A 15,578-nucleotide genomic window follows, 5' to 3' on the forward strand; every position below is an offset into this window, starting at 1 on the left:
AGATGTTGATATAATATGAGTAATTTCGATAAATACTGCGCAGATTACTTGGAACCTTCCCACGAACTGGACATTATTGTTTAAAGACATTTGTGAGACACCTCTTTTGCTGATCGGAGATAAAGAGGTAGAGGTAGTAAGAGGTAGTCCAATTAGTCCGCGTTATGAGCATTCAAAATACGGGTGGGAATTTTGGAGTTGGTGTGGTAGCAGTAGAGTGTAATATCAATAATAGTCGATACTATATGACATAGGAATGTATTGTGGCGTTCAGATCCCAGTACTACAATAAACCCGACACTGCGCACCACGACACTTATAGCGCCCGGTCACATGGTCATATTGGTACACTGTGACTCTGAAGCTGCTCTACACTACAGTTGCAACGGCTACCTTGCAACAGCAGAATACACCCTGACAGCTCACTGAGAAGTTTCTGATAAGTTTATTGCCTTTCAACTTATGATGCTTTTTATGTTTAGCTGTCGTTTGTTACATTAGATGGAATTCCTGATTCCTTTCCTGCTGTTTTCATTTGTTATCAGCAAATCGCCAGTGTGTGCAACAAATGTTCGACTGTCGCCTTTCAAAGGACTTGTCTGCAACCAGTGCCAGCAATGGTGCGCGAACGATACAACTGAGTCTAAGCAAGTTCGTGGACTGGATGATTTCGTAGCCCATACTAAAGATGGGACAGTTGGGTCTACAAAACCCGAAGGGATCATCGATATGACTCTGATCGAGCAAATCATCGATAACAAAATCAAGGAAGGTGAGATTTTAATCTTTGTCTGTTCTCGAGTGACGTTTAAGAAACGAATCTATGCATTCTAGCTCTTCAAATGAGAACTTGTGATGGCGCCAAATTTGAATCAGCATCATCACGTAATGGCTCAGGTGGTGTCGTCGTCGACTCTTATATCCCCGCAGTTGGATTCAGAAGCGTAAGATGTGACGTAACTGACGATGGCGAAAACTGGACCGTAAGTTGAATAGGAGATTTTTGTAAAAAATGTTAATAAATTTTCGGGTCCATTTCAGGTTTTTCAAAGGAGAATAAATGGAGACCTTGATTTTGATAGAGGTTGGGCAGATTACGTCAGAGGATTTGGCGATTTGCACGGAAATTTTTGGTTAGGTATGACTTTATATAAGATATATTATTTTACTACAGTACCTAGGACTAGGACTACACCGTTATGCAGCAGTTTTACGGTCGGCGGTCAATATCATCAGAACATGCATTCCGTTCCAATGGCATATATAGTCCTGTAGAATTTGGTCTAAAAATGGGTCAACCTAGAAAAAATTCTTATAAAGACGTATTATATACTGTTGGAAAGATAATTTTACCAGCTTTTCAATGATAGGTTTTGTCACTTTTTTTACCTTGGGGAAAAAAGTTATGACCAAAAACGTGCCGAAGGGTAAAAATTGAAATTAGGGAAAAAATTACCATAAAAATATGAACAAAAGGCTAAAAACTAATGAATTATCAACAGAAAATCAGGATAGAGATGCAAAAGGAATATATGAAAATAAAATAGAATTGTATATCTGTTTCAGGGAGTAAGAGTGAGCAAGACAGGGGTATGAGGGGGGGGGGCGCAAGTAGAGCTGTCGTTGTTCGTTATAACTTCGTTATGTTATTGTTTACTTACTATGGTCTGTTTCATTTACCTTGCTTGTTTTTTAGATAGTGCTTAGTCAGAAAGAAACTGCAGTTTGTGTTAAGTCTAGAAAAGGCTATCGCACTGGAGATTCACTGTGTCATTTGGGAGCTTATTTCTGCGAGAGTGATAGTACCACACACTCTTAAGAGATTAGACTAAGGTTGCATTTAAAACAAAAATCAATTAAAAACAAGCACGTTTAAAACAAGGCCCTAATTTAAAACATGTTTTTCATTGGTTTTTGTTTTTGAGCCATGACGTCACGAATATTCAATTGTGATGTCATAATGAATTAAAATTGACGATTGAAAATATAGGGTAAATATAGCTCCTTTGACAAAATATCTGTACTACAACTGTTGAACCAACTATCTTTTAGGGTTCCAACCATCCCATAACGATATACGTCGTTTAAATTGGGTGGTAATTGTCCCTGTGCTCATACAATATGTTTTTGGGAAGTATTTACACAATTATGGCATAATTTCATATCTTGAAAAAATACAATTTTTTTTTTTTAATAAGGCTTTCGTTTAAAATATGTTTTTAAAAAAGTCTTTCAAAACACCGTTTGTTTTAAATGCAACCCTACTTTGGACATTATAATTGGTCATGCTGTCAAACACTGATCGCAACTTTTCAGAAAAATTAAGAAAACGGTAGTAAGACGTAACTCCACACATCATGCCGTAATTTATTGAGCAATCATGCGAGATCCAAGAAACATTTGTGGAGGCCTTATCGAAAATTCTTATTTCTTCACTGGCAAATAATTTTTCTCTGAGAAATGTTATTTGACCTGTGGGGTTCAGATTGCCACGATAGAATAATTAGACATGAGCCATCTAGGCAGCCATGGACAATTAGATAGGCTTACATTTATTTCGAATTTCACGGTCAACATAAGGGCAATCCTTTTCGGCTAAGGTTTTCTCGCAGGCGATCTATTGGTACACTTTTCAGAGTACCATATTGGCAAATACTTCGTATGTTTTCGTGCATCGCGGCGTGGTAATGGTCAACGCCGAAATGCGTATTTTTATTTTCTATAAATCATGCTTTTTTCGTGGGGGAAGGGTACTCAATAATCAAAAATTTGGCAACATGAAATCGCATCCAGCGCGAAAAAAATTGAAAGGAGTTGTATAAATTTTCGATGAGTGATGTATAAATAATTTATGTTCACTCACCAACATAATTTCGGGGCTCCTTCGAGCTCGGGACCTCCAATTGGACAATTTGGGGTGCGGCAGTTACAGTCCTGGTAAAAGGTCAAAGTCCGGCCGCTGTTTCTGGTTGAGATTTTACTATTGAAAATATTTTGCGCTTCAATCGCATATATATATATATATATTTATTGCATGTGGTATATTCGGGGTCAAATCAAGGTGGTTATAACAGCCATCGGGTAAGGGTTCATACCATGTGCTTCGAACCAGATGTACGCAGTCCGAATTCCCATCTGTGATTGGCAAAACAGGAAATTAATTGTATTGAGTTTTGTTTTAGTGCTTTGTGCGACTATAGTAAATCAACTGGGAATGTCAGGAGATATCTGCTCACATTGAATTTGGTACTGCACCCAGTTATTAATTTTAACACGAATGTATTCCAAACAAAGCTCCGCTCCTCGACGATGTTGGCTGCATATGATTTCATAAATGTATTAGCCTTAAAAGCCCCTAAAACGCGGTAACTGAATGTATTTTCGAATATTCTACCAATGTGTATCGTGTCATTATAAGCATTTTGCGTTACCTGAGAAGATACATGTTGCGATTTCGTATGTAGCAACCTCCGACAACCTGTCGAAAGTATGTGACCACCCTCCCCCCGACCAAATATACTTAGATATTTATGCCACTTGAAGTACTTTTCACGTGTCTTAAAAATTACTAATTATACTGCTAATTGAGTAGAAAATATAGGGAGTTACTTGTGCTACTTGAGTAGCAACGGCAATCACTTCTACAAACTTTAGTTTCGTGGCTCTCAACCGGGGGTCCGTGAAGCATTTTCACAGGCTCCACGAAGCGAAGCGAATTTACAAAATAGTTGATAACCTAATTTATATTTTTCAAATTAGGAATATCATGAGGCAGTTTTGCTTCATTACACTAGAACTCACATCAACAGAATGTCCGTCTGAGATTGAATATCCTGCTGTGTGGACTCATTGTAGTTGCTAAATTGCCGATAGCCCACTGATGCAAATATTTGCAAATATATATAGAGGCGTTTTGCTGGGCATTGTGTAAAATATAAATGGTTGAATACGTTAAGTAAATCACTGAGACTTCGAAATGTTCGCTAAAATCCGTTTTCCCCTGTGATATAGGTCTACATAACCATTTCCCTAATAACTTCAAGATGAGCTGCTAGATATAAATTAACAGGCTTGACGTTATATGTTCAATAAAAAAAATTGTTCGTCAATTTTGGTGTCATCATTGTTGCGATCAAACCCCAATATGTCGTCGGAAGCGTTATGCCTTATTATTACATTCGCCATCACCTTTCTTTGTCTAAATGGATTTTCAGCACTCGTAGATATGAAATCGAAAACGCAGATTTTAAAGACACGACCACGTATTTCAAAAAATGCAGTTGAATAATTAGCTTTGAAATAATAAAAGTCAACCCAATTTTACATAAATAGAATGCTGTTCTTTTCAAGAAAAGTAATTTTGTTGCTGTTAATCAGTAGCCTACAGTTATCATTTGCACAACACAGATGTCGATTGTACGATAATTGAGCTAAATTTGAACTAAAACTTCGGGAGGGGGTCCGGGAGGGTCCAAAAGGGTCCGCGAATACAAAAAGGTTGAGAACCACTGCTCAAGTTCATAGTAAAATATCACGGAAAATCAAAAACCGCCAAAACCGTAAAGTTTTTTGTATATAGAACTGGCGTTTAATATTGCAAAACATAAACAAAAAGCCTCGATGCCATTTAAAAACATCTTTGCATCTGTTCCAGTATGGTATTTGGTGTGGTTTTTGGAATTTGTTGACAAGTATAAATGTATGGGTCGATAAGAGCTTCTGGTTGAACGATGATAAAGAATCACTGTATTCAAGTTCACCAAAAACTCACTCATTCTGTGTTACAGCAACCCAGGTTTCATGATAGATGATTTCAATAACAATATTTGATCTGTTACTATTGCATGCTATCCGTGATGTCACTAACGAAAGCTGAAATTTGATTAATTTATGAAAATGAGAAAAATTAATACGGAAAAAATCTGACGTGACGGAGAAATGATTAACACATAGTCGGATTCAGCAACCATAAATTAGCCTGAATCAATCATTAAATTTTTAACTCTAATATTTTTTCGAAATTTGTAAACCAGTGTTATCTCCGTCTCGGTCAACTTTGCTCCTTACCGTATGATAAATACCTCCTAATAAAGTTATGTTCCATTTTTTTGCTGTTCAATTGTTAGTTAGCTTTACTGAGAGTGATATTCCAATTTATGGTGTTGTATTCTGTTACGAAGGTATCGTGTTTTAGCTTATAACTGTATTTTAATGTTAGGCAAAATAGTGCTTTACCCCCTGGCACGTTTTTGGTCATAACTTTTTCCCCAAGGTAAAAAAGTGACAAAACCCATCATTAAAAAACTGATAAAATTATCTTTCCAACAGTATATAATATGTCTTTATAAGAATTTTTTCCAGGTTGACCGAAAATTCTACAGGACTATATAACTCTTGAACATACGACGATTTCGAGTGTTTTAACCATGCCTTATCGTACACATCGTCTATATATAGTGTAGGTCGTCGTGAGACTCAAACTACTTGTTTTTCGTAAGAATTTACACAATTATGACATCACTGTACAAATTCGAAATAAATTTATTTTTTAAATGATAGTTTAAATCCCGATTGAAGCAAAGTCTTTCAAAATAGCTCTTGTCTGAGTGCGAACCTACTTGTAAATGTGTAGTTTCAATACTGACACGGTACTTTGTGCGGTGCATGGCAGGGAATGGAGTTGTTAAATATTGATGTAGCGCCAGATTCAAAGTGGTACTGATTGTGATTTGATTTTATTCGATTCGTTTAAATACGAACTTTGTAACCCCAATAAATATAATCGACACCGCGGACGGACTGATAACGAGCGTGCCGGTACCCTGTTAATTTTCAAAACCTTGGGTAGATGGCAGAGAATGGATTTCAACAGATAAGGTCGCAGCATGCGCTTGCTGCAGTTACACTCCAGTAATCGCATCGTTTCAAGACCAAATCCACGGTATGGCTTGAGAGCAGACTTGTACAAACCACTGGATTTTCAAAAAGCGCAACTAGAACTAGAACTACCCGATTTTGAAAGCCCGCAACTAGAACTAAATCTAGAACTACCCAATTTTTAAAATCCGCAACTACAACTAGAACTACAACTACTCAAATTACAAAATCAGCAACTACAACTATAGAACTACTCAACTAGGGTTACCATATTTCAGAAATCCGAAAAGAGGACACATTTTCAGAATTTCTAAACTTGCAAAACCGGAGGAGAATTCTCAAAAAATGGTTAACTTTTCCCGCTCGGTGCTCAAATTACAGTATTTTCCTTCACACTGTCGGGTGGTTGACTAAAAAAGGGCAACTTTTCACTCCGCTTTCGAAATACCCGCCGGAGAGTAACTCTGGTGCTGATTTTTGGTATGTCAGTTGAATTACGGTATAGATATGACCAAAATTCTTCAAAAAGAGGACAAAATCTCAAAAAGGAGGACATATCCTCCTAAAAGAGGACGTATGGTAACCCTATCTCAACTAACTAAATAAGTAGTTTGTACAAGTCTTCCTGACTAGCTTCACTGGTATACCTACATATTACAACACATATGGTATGCGCATGCACAAATGTAGTAAACTTTTCTATTGTGACTAACTGACAATTAGGGGTTCCTCGAAGACTTGTAGATTAGAGCAGGTCAGATCTGGGCATTTTAGGGCCGGCGAGAAATACCGACTATACGTAGGAAGTAAGGAGAAAATTTTGAAGAAAAATAAAATTCGTCCCAAAAGACGCTACTTCATGTTGATTTACGAAATAATTTGGATTCAACTTCGAGCTTTTTCCATTTTGAAAACTTTTGTTTCACTTTTTACAAGAAGCACGATTACAATAATGCACAGCAAATCATTTAGCGTGCCATGAAAAATCATCTTGCGTGCCACTTTTGACACGCGTGCCGGGGATAGCCGATCTCTGACGTAATCTATATTCATAATAAAGTCGATATAACATAGGTTAATTTAGGACGGGATTATGACATAAGCATGCTGTCATTCGGTTGAGGCTGCGAGATGACGAATTCGGAATACCTGCCAGCGAAACTACCAAAACGACAGGACCATTTTACCAAGCTACACACTGCTCGGGATAGTGACCAAGCTGTAACTTCCCATACATTTTGGCGTCTTAATAGAAGGACGTGTCTATATGGGTTACGCTATGCCGAAGGCAGCATAGCGGTAAAAACACGAAACACTGCGCCCACAAGGGCGCAGTCTAGGGCTTACGCAAATGGATCCACCAGATTCCTTGTCGGGGTTTAAAGATAATGTATCATCTATGTCGCAAAACAATTTAGTAAACAAGACATTCTGGTGTTTTACGATAGGATCTTCCTCGGTAAGATGTCATAGGCGGGCTTGACCCTACCGACAAGAATTCAAAGATTGGACGTTTTCCTTGGATATCATGTAACATAAAATCAGGAGGCATTGTCGATAGAATGTTATAAATACCGAAGTAAATTTCAATGTATACAGATCGTAATCAGAGGAATAATCATGTAGCAATATTCTGGAAACGTAGCTGATAGAATGTCAAGAGTAACGAAGTAAATTAATGAATTCTGGATGTGATTGAAGGCATAATCTCACTAGATATAGAGAAAAAATGTACCAAACAAGTAAGATAAGTAGGCCTAATACAGTACTATGAATATGACTCAGTCCAAAGCAACTCTACCATAGCACCTCACGTCGTCAGGGATAGTAAAGGTGTGGGTAGGGCAGTAGCCTCTTCTCTTCAGTAGAAAATACCAATAATACTTACACAAAATGTTTCTTGTGTACCATTGTTGTGAATAATTACGTGGGTTCGAGTTAAGCACGGGATTTCTAGTTTGAAATGGGAGAGATTCTGACCGCAAAAAGTCACCCGCTGGCTACGACACTGCAGTGATGGCTCTGAGCGAGCAATGACTGCACACACATTCAAAAGAATACCAGCATCTCAATTCGCCCAAAACCACGACACACGTTTTCTAGTTGTTCGGCATCTAATTTTTTTTTCAAATGTGCAACTAGAACTAGACTTAAAACTACGTATCTGCTTTACACATAACCATGGAACGAAAAGGTTATTGTATGCCCAATTCGGACGAAAGAATGCTAAAGCAAAGTTTTCGGATTACGCAGATTCCAATGTAATGGAATCATAAATGGTTCCTGCTCCATTCCGTAATTTCCGTTGTGTTTTGCAGTTTTGAGAGTTCGCATTATTTCGCAGTTTCCCAGACACGAAGTTCCTATTGCCACAGATAAAAACAATCCCTGTATCATGTCCGAACGTATAGTAGTGATAACTGACAATATACTTTTGTTTAGGACTGGAAGCAATGTATCAATTAACAAAGAGCGGAAACATTGAGTTGAAAATCAGCATGATCACGAAAGATGTCGCTGACTATTGGATTGCTAAATACAGGTGGATATGAATTCGCCGTCTTCGAACTTCGGCTTACTTCATAACTTACACATGAGAAAATTATTTAAGTATAGTTCGTTTTTGTTAAATTTCCCACAAGACGCACAGAACTATGTATGGTATTAACCGGATTGGATTTGCTCACCAACGGTCGGGTTATTTGGTGGCAAATGTGGTTTGTGATACTGAAAAAGTTTATAATTCAGTAAGACGGCTATGTGTTGTCACATCTTCTTAGGGCCATAGTTCTGGCGCGACCACGGATGAAACCTAGAGTAAACGTGAAATCACAAAATGTTGAACAAAAATGAATTAGAGTGTGATCTTGGCAGGATAACAAATCCGCAAAGTAGTCATCATTTTTTGTAACGTCGTAAAGCTCTACTCAAGTACATATAAAGGTGAGTATTTCAGGGCATGTCAAAAAATTATAAAATATTAAAGTTCAAAAACTACTCAAATATGTAGTTACAAAACCACAACATTGTATATCAACAATCGTATCACGAAATATGACGTCACTGGCATGAAATTGCTAAACCGGAGCGAAGCGAGCGCTTAAGCTCAATGCAGTATTTTTAGATGGTACACAAACTCCTTCTGTAGGCATATACTTCGTTGGCGTATTCTGATAAAATCGACTTCAAGGCACCCAAATGAAAATGTGACCGGTCTCTCCCGAAGACATTAATTATGTCGTCTCGATAATATTTCGCGCAAACACGATCATCCAACATTCCAATTACCTTCACAATTGACATCCTTTAACAGTCGCGACAATTCTTCATATTCAGCAATTTCCAAATTGGACCGGGTTCTGACAAGTACAAATTGACCGTATCTGGATTCTCTGGGAATGCAACCTTCGATGGTCTCGCTTATCACAACAATCGGCCGTTCACTACGAAAGACGCCGATCACGATCATTATTCGAGAAATTGCGCTTCTCGTCACGAAGGAGCCTGGTGGCATCACGACTGCGCCAACGCCAATCTGAATGGAAACTTCAACAAAGAAGGCGGGAGGGGAATGTGGTGGTATGATGGTTCCTACAGACTTCTAGTCTACTCGGAGATGAAATTTCGCAGAAGATTGTGAAGAGACTGCAAAATACGCGATGCCTGAACTCAAGGAAATAGTCATTTGTGCATAAATCAGCTCGCGTGCTCAAAACGAGGCCAGTCAGTCAGTCTGGAGTCGGACAAATTTTTGGGTTCGCTGGCCGGATAAAAATGAAAATTTGTAAGGGGCAGGTATACGCTAACTATTGACTAACATGGAAATTCTAAAGCATTTACTATTCGATTTTGAACTGGAATCATTTTCAACGACATACTTTCTTTCTTCACGTTGCTCGACGAAATTAGTGAGCACACAGGGTAGCATTCCTTTGGTCATAGTTCGATTTTCCACAATGTGACCATACCTATGATATTACTGTGTTGTCTGCACCTCAACTCTTCATCGTCATAGTATCTGTTCAGCTCAGTTCTTTCAAAATAATTTCATCTGTTATCGCGTTTCTTAACCATTGTAGCACTCGTGCCCCTTGAGCTTTCATTAAAATTTCTCGTACCTCATGTCCATTTTCAACACATATTGAAATCATACAATTCTATATTTGAAGCAAAAAGGCCATTTAGGCTACATGTATTCGCCCGTAGCGCGACGAAAATTTTTCAGTTCAATAAATCTGTCCAGAAAATATTTCACCCTTGTTGGTTTGCAAAATGAATTTGGGCTCTAGATAGCGTACAGGCTGAATTCCACAATGCTTCTCGCACCCCCCTCATTCGGTGCTTTGTAACCCAAAGTCGTCCACGGATAACTGGGTAAGAGCCCATGATATATTTTGAACACTACAAGATGCAATAAAATAAAAACGTAAGACGGATTCGTAGCAACTTGTAGTAGTCTCTCAATCAGACACCAAACTTGGCCAAGAACAGAAGTGGGCACCCTAAGTTCCAAGCCTCAAGAAAAGTTATAAAAAATCAACCGATTTGCCGTAATCCAGGATTTAAATATTCGTTTATGATTGATATTTCACAAATTCCTTGAAGCTAGTTTGTGGAGCCCACGGGGTTCACGAACGCCAGTTTAATAATCGGCGTCTTAGAATATATTTCGCAGTAATATTGTATATATACATAGTTTTGCTCAGAAAAACTCACCCGTATACCCATTATTAAGTTGTCCTCAGTTTTAAGATATCCACGCAAATATAGAGACAGATGAAAACAGGTTATTTTGGTTAAACATGAGATACTGTTCGGCTTCCGAGTGCACAAAAAGGTCTTATCTGCTTTTGAGCTATTGCTTTCAGAAGGAACTACAGTGTTAGTCAGCAAGGAAAAAAACGTTCTCGATGAGGTAAACCATCACGTCCACGTGAACAATCTCAGAATTCAAAAATATGTTTTACCGTTATGGTTTACCGTTATGGTTTTTGTTGTGTCCTAGGCCTGCTTACCGACATGCTTCCAAGTTCTCCGAATCATGGCATTTTTAGCATCTTACCTCTTCTCCAAATTATAGACAAGACAATGTCTTCCTTGAAAGAGGTGTGCAAAGTCTGAAAGCCTTGCTCAAGAAATCAAATGATATCTATCCTTATAACTACAGAAAGACCAATCACAAATGTGGTCTCACTTGCATAGCGTAGCATGGGTCGCCGATTGCAGACTAATATCATTAGTTATGCATACCAGCTGCAATCGCAGGCTAGATGGTTAATGCTGAAAGGTGGGCGATCCTTTTAGTTTGAGGTAACCATTCTGAAGCTATTCGCAGGCCCCACTATAGTAAAATTGGGATCAACCTATGGGGGCCTACAAACTGCTGTTTTGGTCCTGGTTACAGCACACGAACGCAAAACTACATGGACGTAACAGCATTTGAAGCAAATGTTGCATGACGGGAATGATTTCAATATTGTGTCATAAACGACAACGCAGCGCTCTATTTTGTATACAACATCGATGAGCGAAACTGGGCTAGCAGTTGCAGATCTTTTATCTTGGTCGATAATGCAAAATTTAGAATATTCCTGAAACGATAAGAGCCCATATTCGCCGAATAAATTTTCAGAGTAGGGAAAGCAGTTGAAAAATAACGCAACTATCATTTCGGACAGCACAATATCGTGCTAGGTAGGGTTGCCATACGTCCGGAATTTCCCGGACATGTCCGGAATTTCACTGAAAAATCTGCATCCGGGAGGAATTTCTGAAATATGCCTAAATGTCCGGAATTTTGAAGGCTTGAAGCAGGCTCAAAATTTTTTCGTAAATCAACTTAAACAATATTATTTTCAAGCAGATTTATGCTGTTCAAAATTGTTCTTCGCGCCGCGCGCAAGTTAATGCAACGTATGATATTAGTATGGGCTCCAGGCACCACCCTCGCCCAAAATGCATTCAAAATAAATATAAATACCCATCATCTACTGAAATAAGTCTGATTGTAAGCGCAATTATAAGCTAACGGTATATTCCTAGAGTTGGTAAAGGCCGATTGGATGCTTCAATCACAGATAGTGGTTCCAAATATTGGGGTCGTCCGCCTTTATCTGATGATCGCGATGATGTTGGACGTAATCAGCTTCCTAGGCCGTGAGTAAGTTTGGGAAAGCAGAATTTTTTTAGTAATCAGCTTATCAAGTTTTGAGATTTGCCCCAGAACATTTTCAAGTGGAAAATGAGGTCGCGAGCATAAAAGGTTGGAAATCACCGGATGTGCAACCTGCTGGTGCATTTTATAGTAGCCTAATATATCGAAGAGTCAATATTATTGACAGAATTCATACATAAAATTTAACAGCCAAATGCATATAGTAAGTGGCCAGCAACTTACAGCGACTACCCTATGGTGGGCCCTAGATCAGTGCTTTTTGGGCGGAAGGGGGGGGGGTGTTGTTTCGGACCTGATTAAAACACATAAACAGATAGCCGCACCGACCTAACTGTAGGCCTATAGCAGGGCTGTCAGACATAATCCTGACAGGCCAGACACGGCTCGCCAGATGATTTCATCCGGCCCGTGGAGGAATCTATTGCAAACCCTAGCAATAATCACCAGAGCTCACATTACATAGTCTTACCATACGTCCTCTTTTAAGAGGATTTGTCCTCTTTTTTGACTTTTTTGAATGTGTCCTCGGAGGACGCCTTTTTGTCCTCTTTTTTGAGATTTTGTCCTCTTTTTTGAAAATTTATGCAGATTTAGAGCAAATTGCGAGTGATATGCCGCATATTAGCACAGAAGTGAAGCTCCGACGGGTATTTCGGAGTGAAAAACGGTGATTTTAGCTGTGAGCGAAAAGATGACCTTTTTTATTTAGTCATCCACCTGTCAATGTGGAGTAAAAAACGTTATTCTGAGCAGAAGTGATGACCTTTTTTTTTTTAGTCAATCGATCACAAAGTGGGAAAAATTAACTGTTTTCGAGAATTTTACTCCGGTTTTGCAAATTTCTGAAAAAGTGTCCTCTTTTTTGATTTCCAAAACATGGTAAGCCTAACATTACAGATGGCCCAATTCCTGACCTATGCTCCACTTCATTCCTATATAGGGTATACAGTCGATGGGCAATGCTTTGCAAGTGTGACGTCATGTTGGCGGTCAATGTGTTACACCTCGTTTTAAAATCCGCAAGTGGGCGCTAAAGAGTGTCCGGAATTTGCTTCACAAGAATATGGCAACCCTATGCTAGAGCGTCTTTGTCGAGAATCAATTCTCTTGTTATTCGTCGAATAGCCAGTGTTGGGATGACTCGAGTCCCGTTTTTCGTTTGACTTGACTAGACTTAACTCGAGTCACTCTTCAAAAATGACTTGACTTGACTCAGCGTTTCAGAAATGTGGATTGACTCGTGACTCGAAGCAAAATTTACGACTCAATCTCAAGTCATCATATAATCGGTGACGCTAATAATCACTGTCTGCTTCATGTGTTCGGATTGATCACGAAACGCTGGTGTAACCCATTGAAGCCACCAATATTTCAATGATATTGCGTTTTACTGAGCCACCATCGTTCCATCACAAATAAATTGACCGCAAACGTATAGTGTTCGGAGCTTGCAGCTTACATTGTCGTAAACTATAGTAGTAAAGTAATTCTGATAGCGAAATAATTATCTCTATTCTATAGACTGCTGATTGTGCTCTGTTTTCACCTTAACAAAGCCTCTTCTTTGATTTAAATAGAATTCGACTATTGTTTATCTTACTCGTCACCCATTGGCGCAGGCTTGAATTGTATAACACGGAAGGAAAAAAAAAGAAGGAAATAATATAATATTATGGCGCGCTATGGCACGCTGAGTATGGACTATACGCCGCGTTCCCTCTAGGGTCCGCAACAGAGAGTCGGCGGATATGTTGGCCTGCACTTTATTGTACAACATAAACTTGAACAGACTAAGGATAAAACATTGGATAAAATAAACAGCGTTGGTCGTACAGCGTCGGTCGATCGTCAGGTAAAAAGCCAGCAGTCGTTAGGTAGAAAGGCCGCAGCAGTCGTCAGGTATAGAAGCCAGCACAGGATCGGACGAATGTCTGCTTTAAATAGTCGGAATAGAGGCAGGGTCGCGCACAATGATCAGCAATGATTGGTAATTAGATGATCCGAAGTCAAGAGGGTATGTGCGGTACACCAATCCGCCGTAAGGGTCCCCCCGCTTGGAAAGCTTAGGTACAGGACGAGAGCGATTCAGATGGAGAAAAAAAAATCATTAGAACGGAGTGAAATAGCATAGCAACCAGGCTTGTAATACACACATCGAATAACAATACATGTTCAGTACATACCGAAGGGTTATAACAGTGAGACACCACAAAGCGATAAAAAATTCAAATCTGCATTTCAAACACTGGTGCGAGTACGAAATTTTGCAAGTGACTGGGTGTTCTGACAACACGACCACTATTCGTAATCGTTGTAGTTTGAGATTCGGGAAGGGTTGCGTTCTGAGCGGTATCATTGGATTGTGAGTTTTCAAAACATTACAAGGGCAACCGACCCGGAATCAAACGATCAGTTGAGGCGTCATAGGGACCTTTACTAGTCTCGATAGTAAAACACTTCGGAGTGCGCTTCAACACTTTGTGCGGACCAGTATAAACGGGGTCAAGTGATCGGCGTGAGCCGTCGATCCTTAGAAAAGCGTGGGTGCAAGTGGTTAAATTATTCGGAACGTGTGACTTTGGGTTACAGTGGAAATTAGTGGAGGTTTGACCAATGGTCGAAAAGAATCGTCTCATATTGCTCACGAAGGTGGGATTATCGGTGCTATTCCTACACGGAACGGGATCAACTAATTGACCAGGCAAGCGCAATGAAGTACCATAAGTCAATTCGGAAGACGAGTACCCTAAATCCTCTTTTATTGCACAACGCAACCCCAAGAGTACTAAGCCTAAATTATGATACCAATCGGACGGGCTCTCCTTTGTACGCAACGCGTCTTTTAACGTGCGATTAAATCTTTCAACCATTGAGTTTTGCTCAGGTTTACGGGCTAGGGTAGTAATATGATGAATTCCAAGCAATTGCATAAGTTGGGACCATTCGCTAGACGTAAATTGGCTACCTCGATCAGTTATAAGTTTCCTGGGTGCGCCGAATCTAGATATATAGCCGAGGTTAAAAGCGTCAATGACTCTCTGGGTGCGCATATCACACATAGGGATACACTCCGGCCAACGAGAAAATCTATCAATGCACATCAATAAATATGATAAACCGCAACTATTAGGCAAGCAAAGGATATCAACATTTACGGTATGAAAACGTTCAGAAGGCACTGGAAGGTTGGTTATTGGCGTTCGAATATGCCGGGTTATCTTCGAGCGCTGACACGGGAGACACTGTCGAACAAACTCGGTTATGTGCCGCTTCATACGAGGCCATACGTACCGATCCGTTATCAGCTTCGTAGTTGCTCGAATGCTAGGGTGAGAAATGTTGTGAAGTCCATTGAGCACTGCGTCGCGCAAAGAATGCGGCACGAACGGGCGATGTTTACCAGACAGCGACCTGTCGAAAATAATGGGGCCAAGTGACCCTTCAACTGTTACCTCCACAAGATCCAAAGAATGCGCGTTGGAGTTCGACAGTAGATCTCGCAATTCGTCGTCGTTCTTCTGGGCGT

General features: G+C 39.5%; 1 protein-coding gene across 1 annotated transcript; it reads left to right on the top strand.

The window, feature by feature from the left end:
* The first annotated feature begins 376 nt into the window (after nt 1-376).
* LOC145435860 (microfibril-associated glycoprotein 4-like) lies at nt 377-10,126 on the top strand. Its single transcript, XM_080313127.1, has 5 exons — nt 377-772; nt 835-983; nt 1,042-1,138; nt 8,320-8,419; nt 9,214-10,126. Exons 1-5 carry the CDS (start codon nt 502-504, stop codon nt 9,515-9,517), a joined length of 921 nt encoding a protein of 306 aa, XP_080169253.1. The 5' UTR covers nt 377-501; the 3' UTR covers nt 9,518-10,126.
* The last annotated feature ends 5,452 nt before the right edge of the window (nt 10,127-15,578 follow it).

Source organism: Botryllus schlosseri, chromosome 3 (assembly GCF_051294905.1).
Source record: "Botryllus schlosseri isolate E-star chromosome 3, Bs_hap1, whole genome shotgun sequence".
Classification (NCBI taxonomy): Eukaryota; Metazoa; Chordata; class Ascidiacea; order Stolidobranchia; family Styelidae; genus Botryllus; species Botryllus schlosseri.

Excerpts from the sequence above, each read along its gene's own strand:
- LOC145435860 (XM_080313127.1), top strand. The coding sequence starts at position 502 with ATGGAATTCCTGATTCCTTTCCTGCTGTTTTCATTTGTTATCAGCAAA. Across the intron at positions 984-1,041 it reads ACGATGGCGAAAACTGGACC|GTTTTTCAAAGGAGAATAAA; the intron begins GTAAGTTGAATA and ends GGTCCATTTCAG. Across the intron at positions 8,420-9,213 it reads TATTGGATTGCTAAATACAG|CAATTTCCAAATTGGACCGG; the intron begins GTGGATATGAAT and ends CTTCATATTCAG.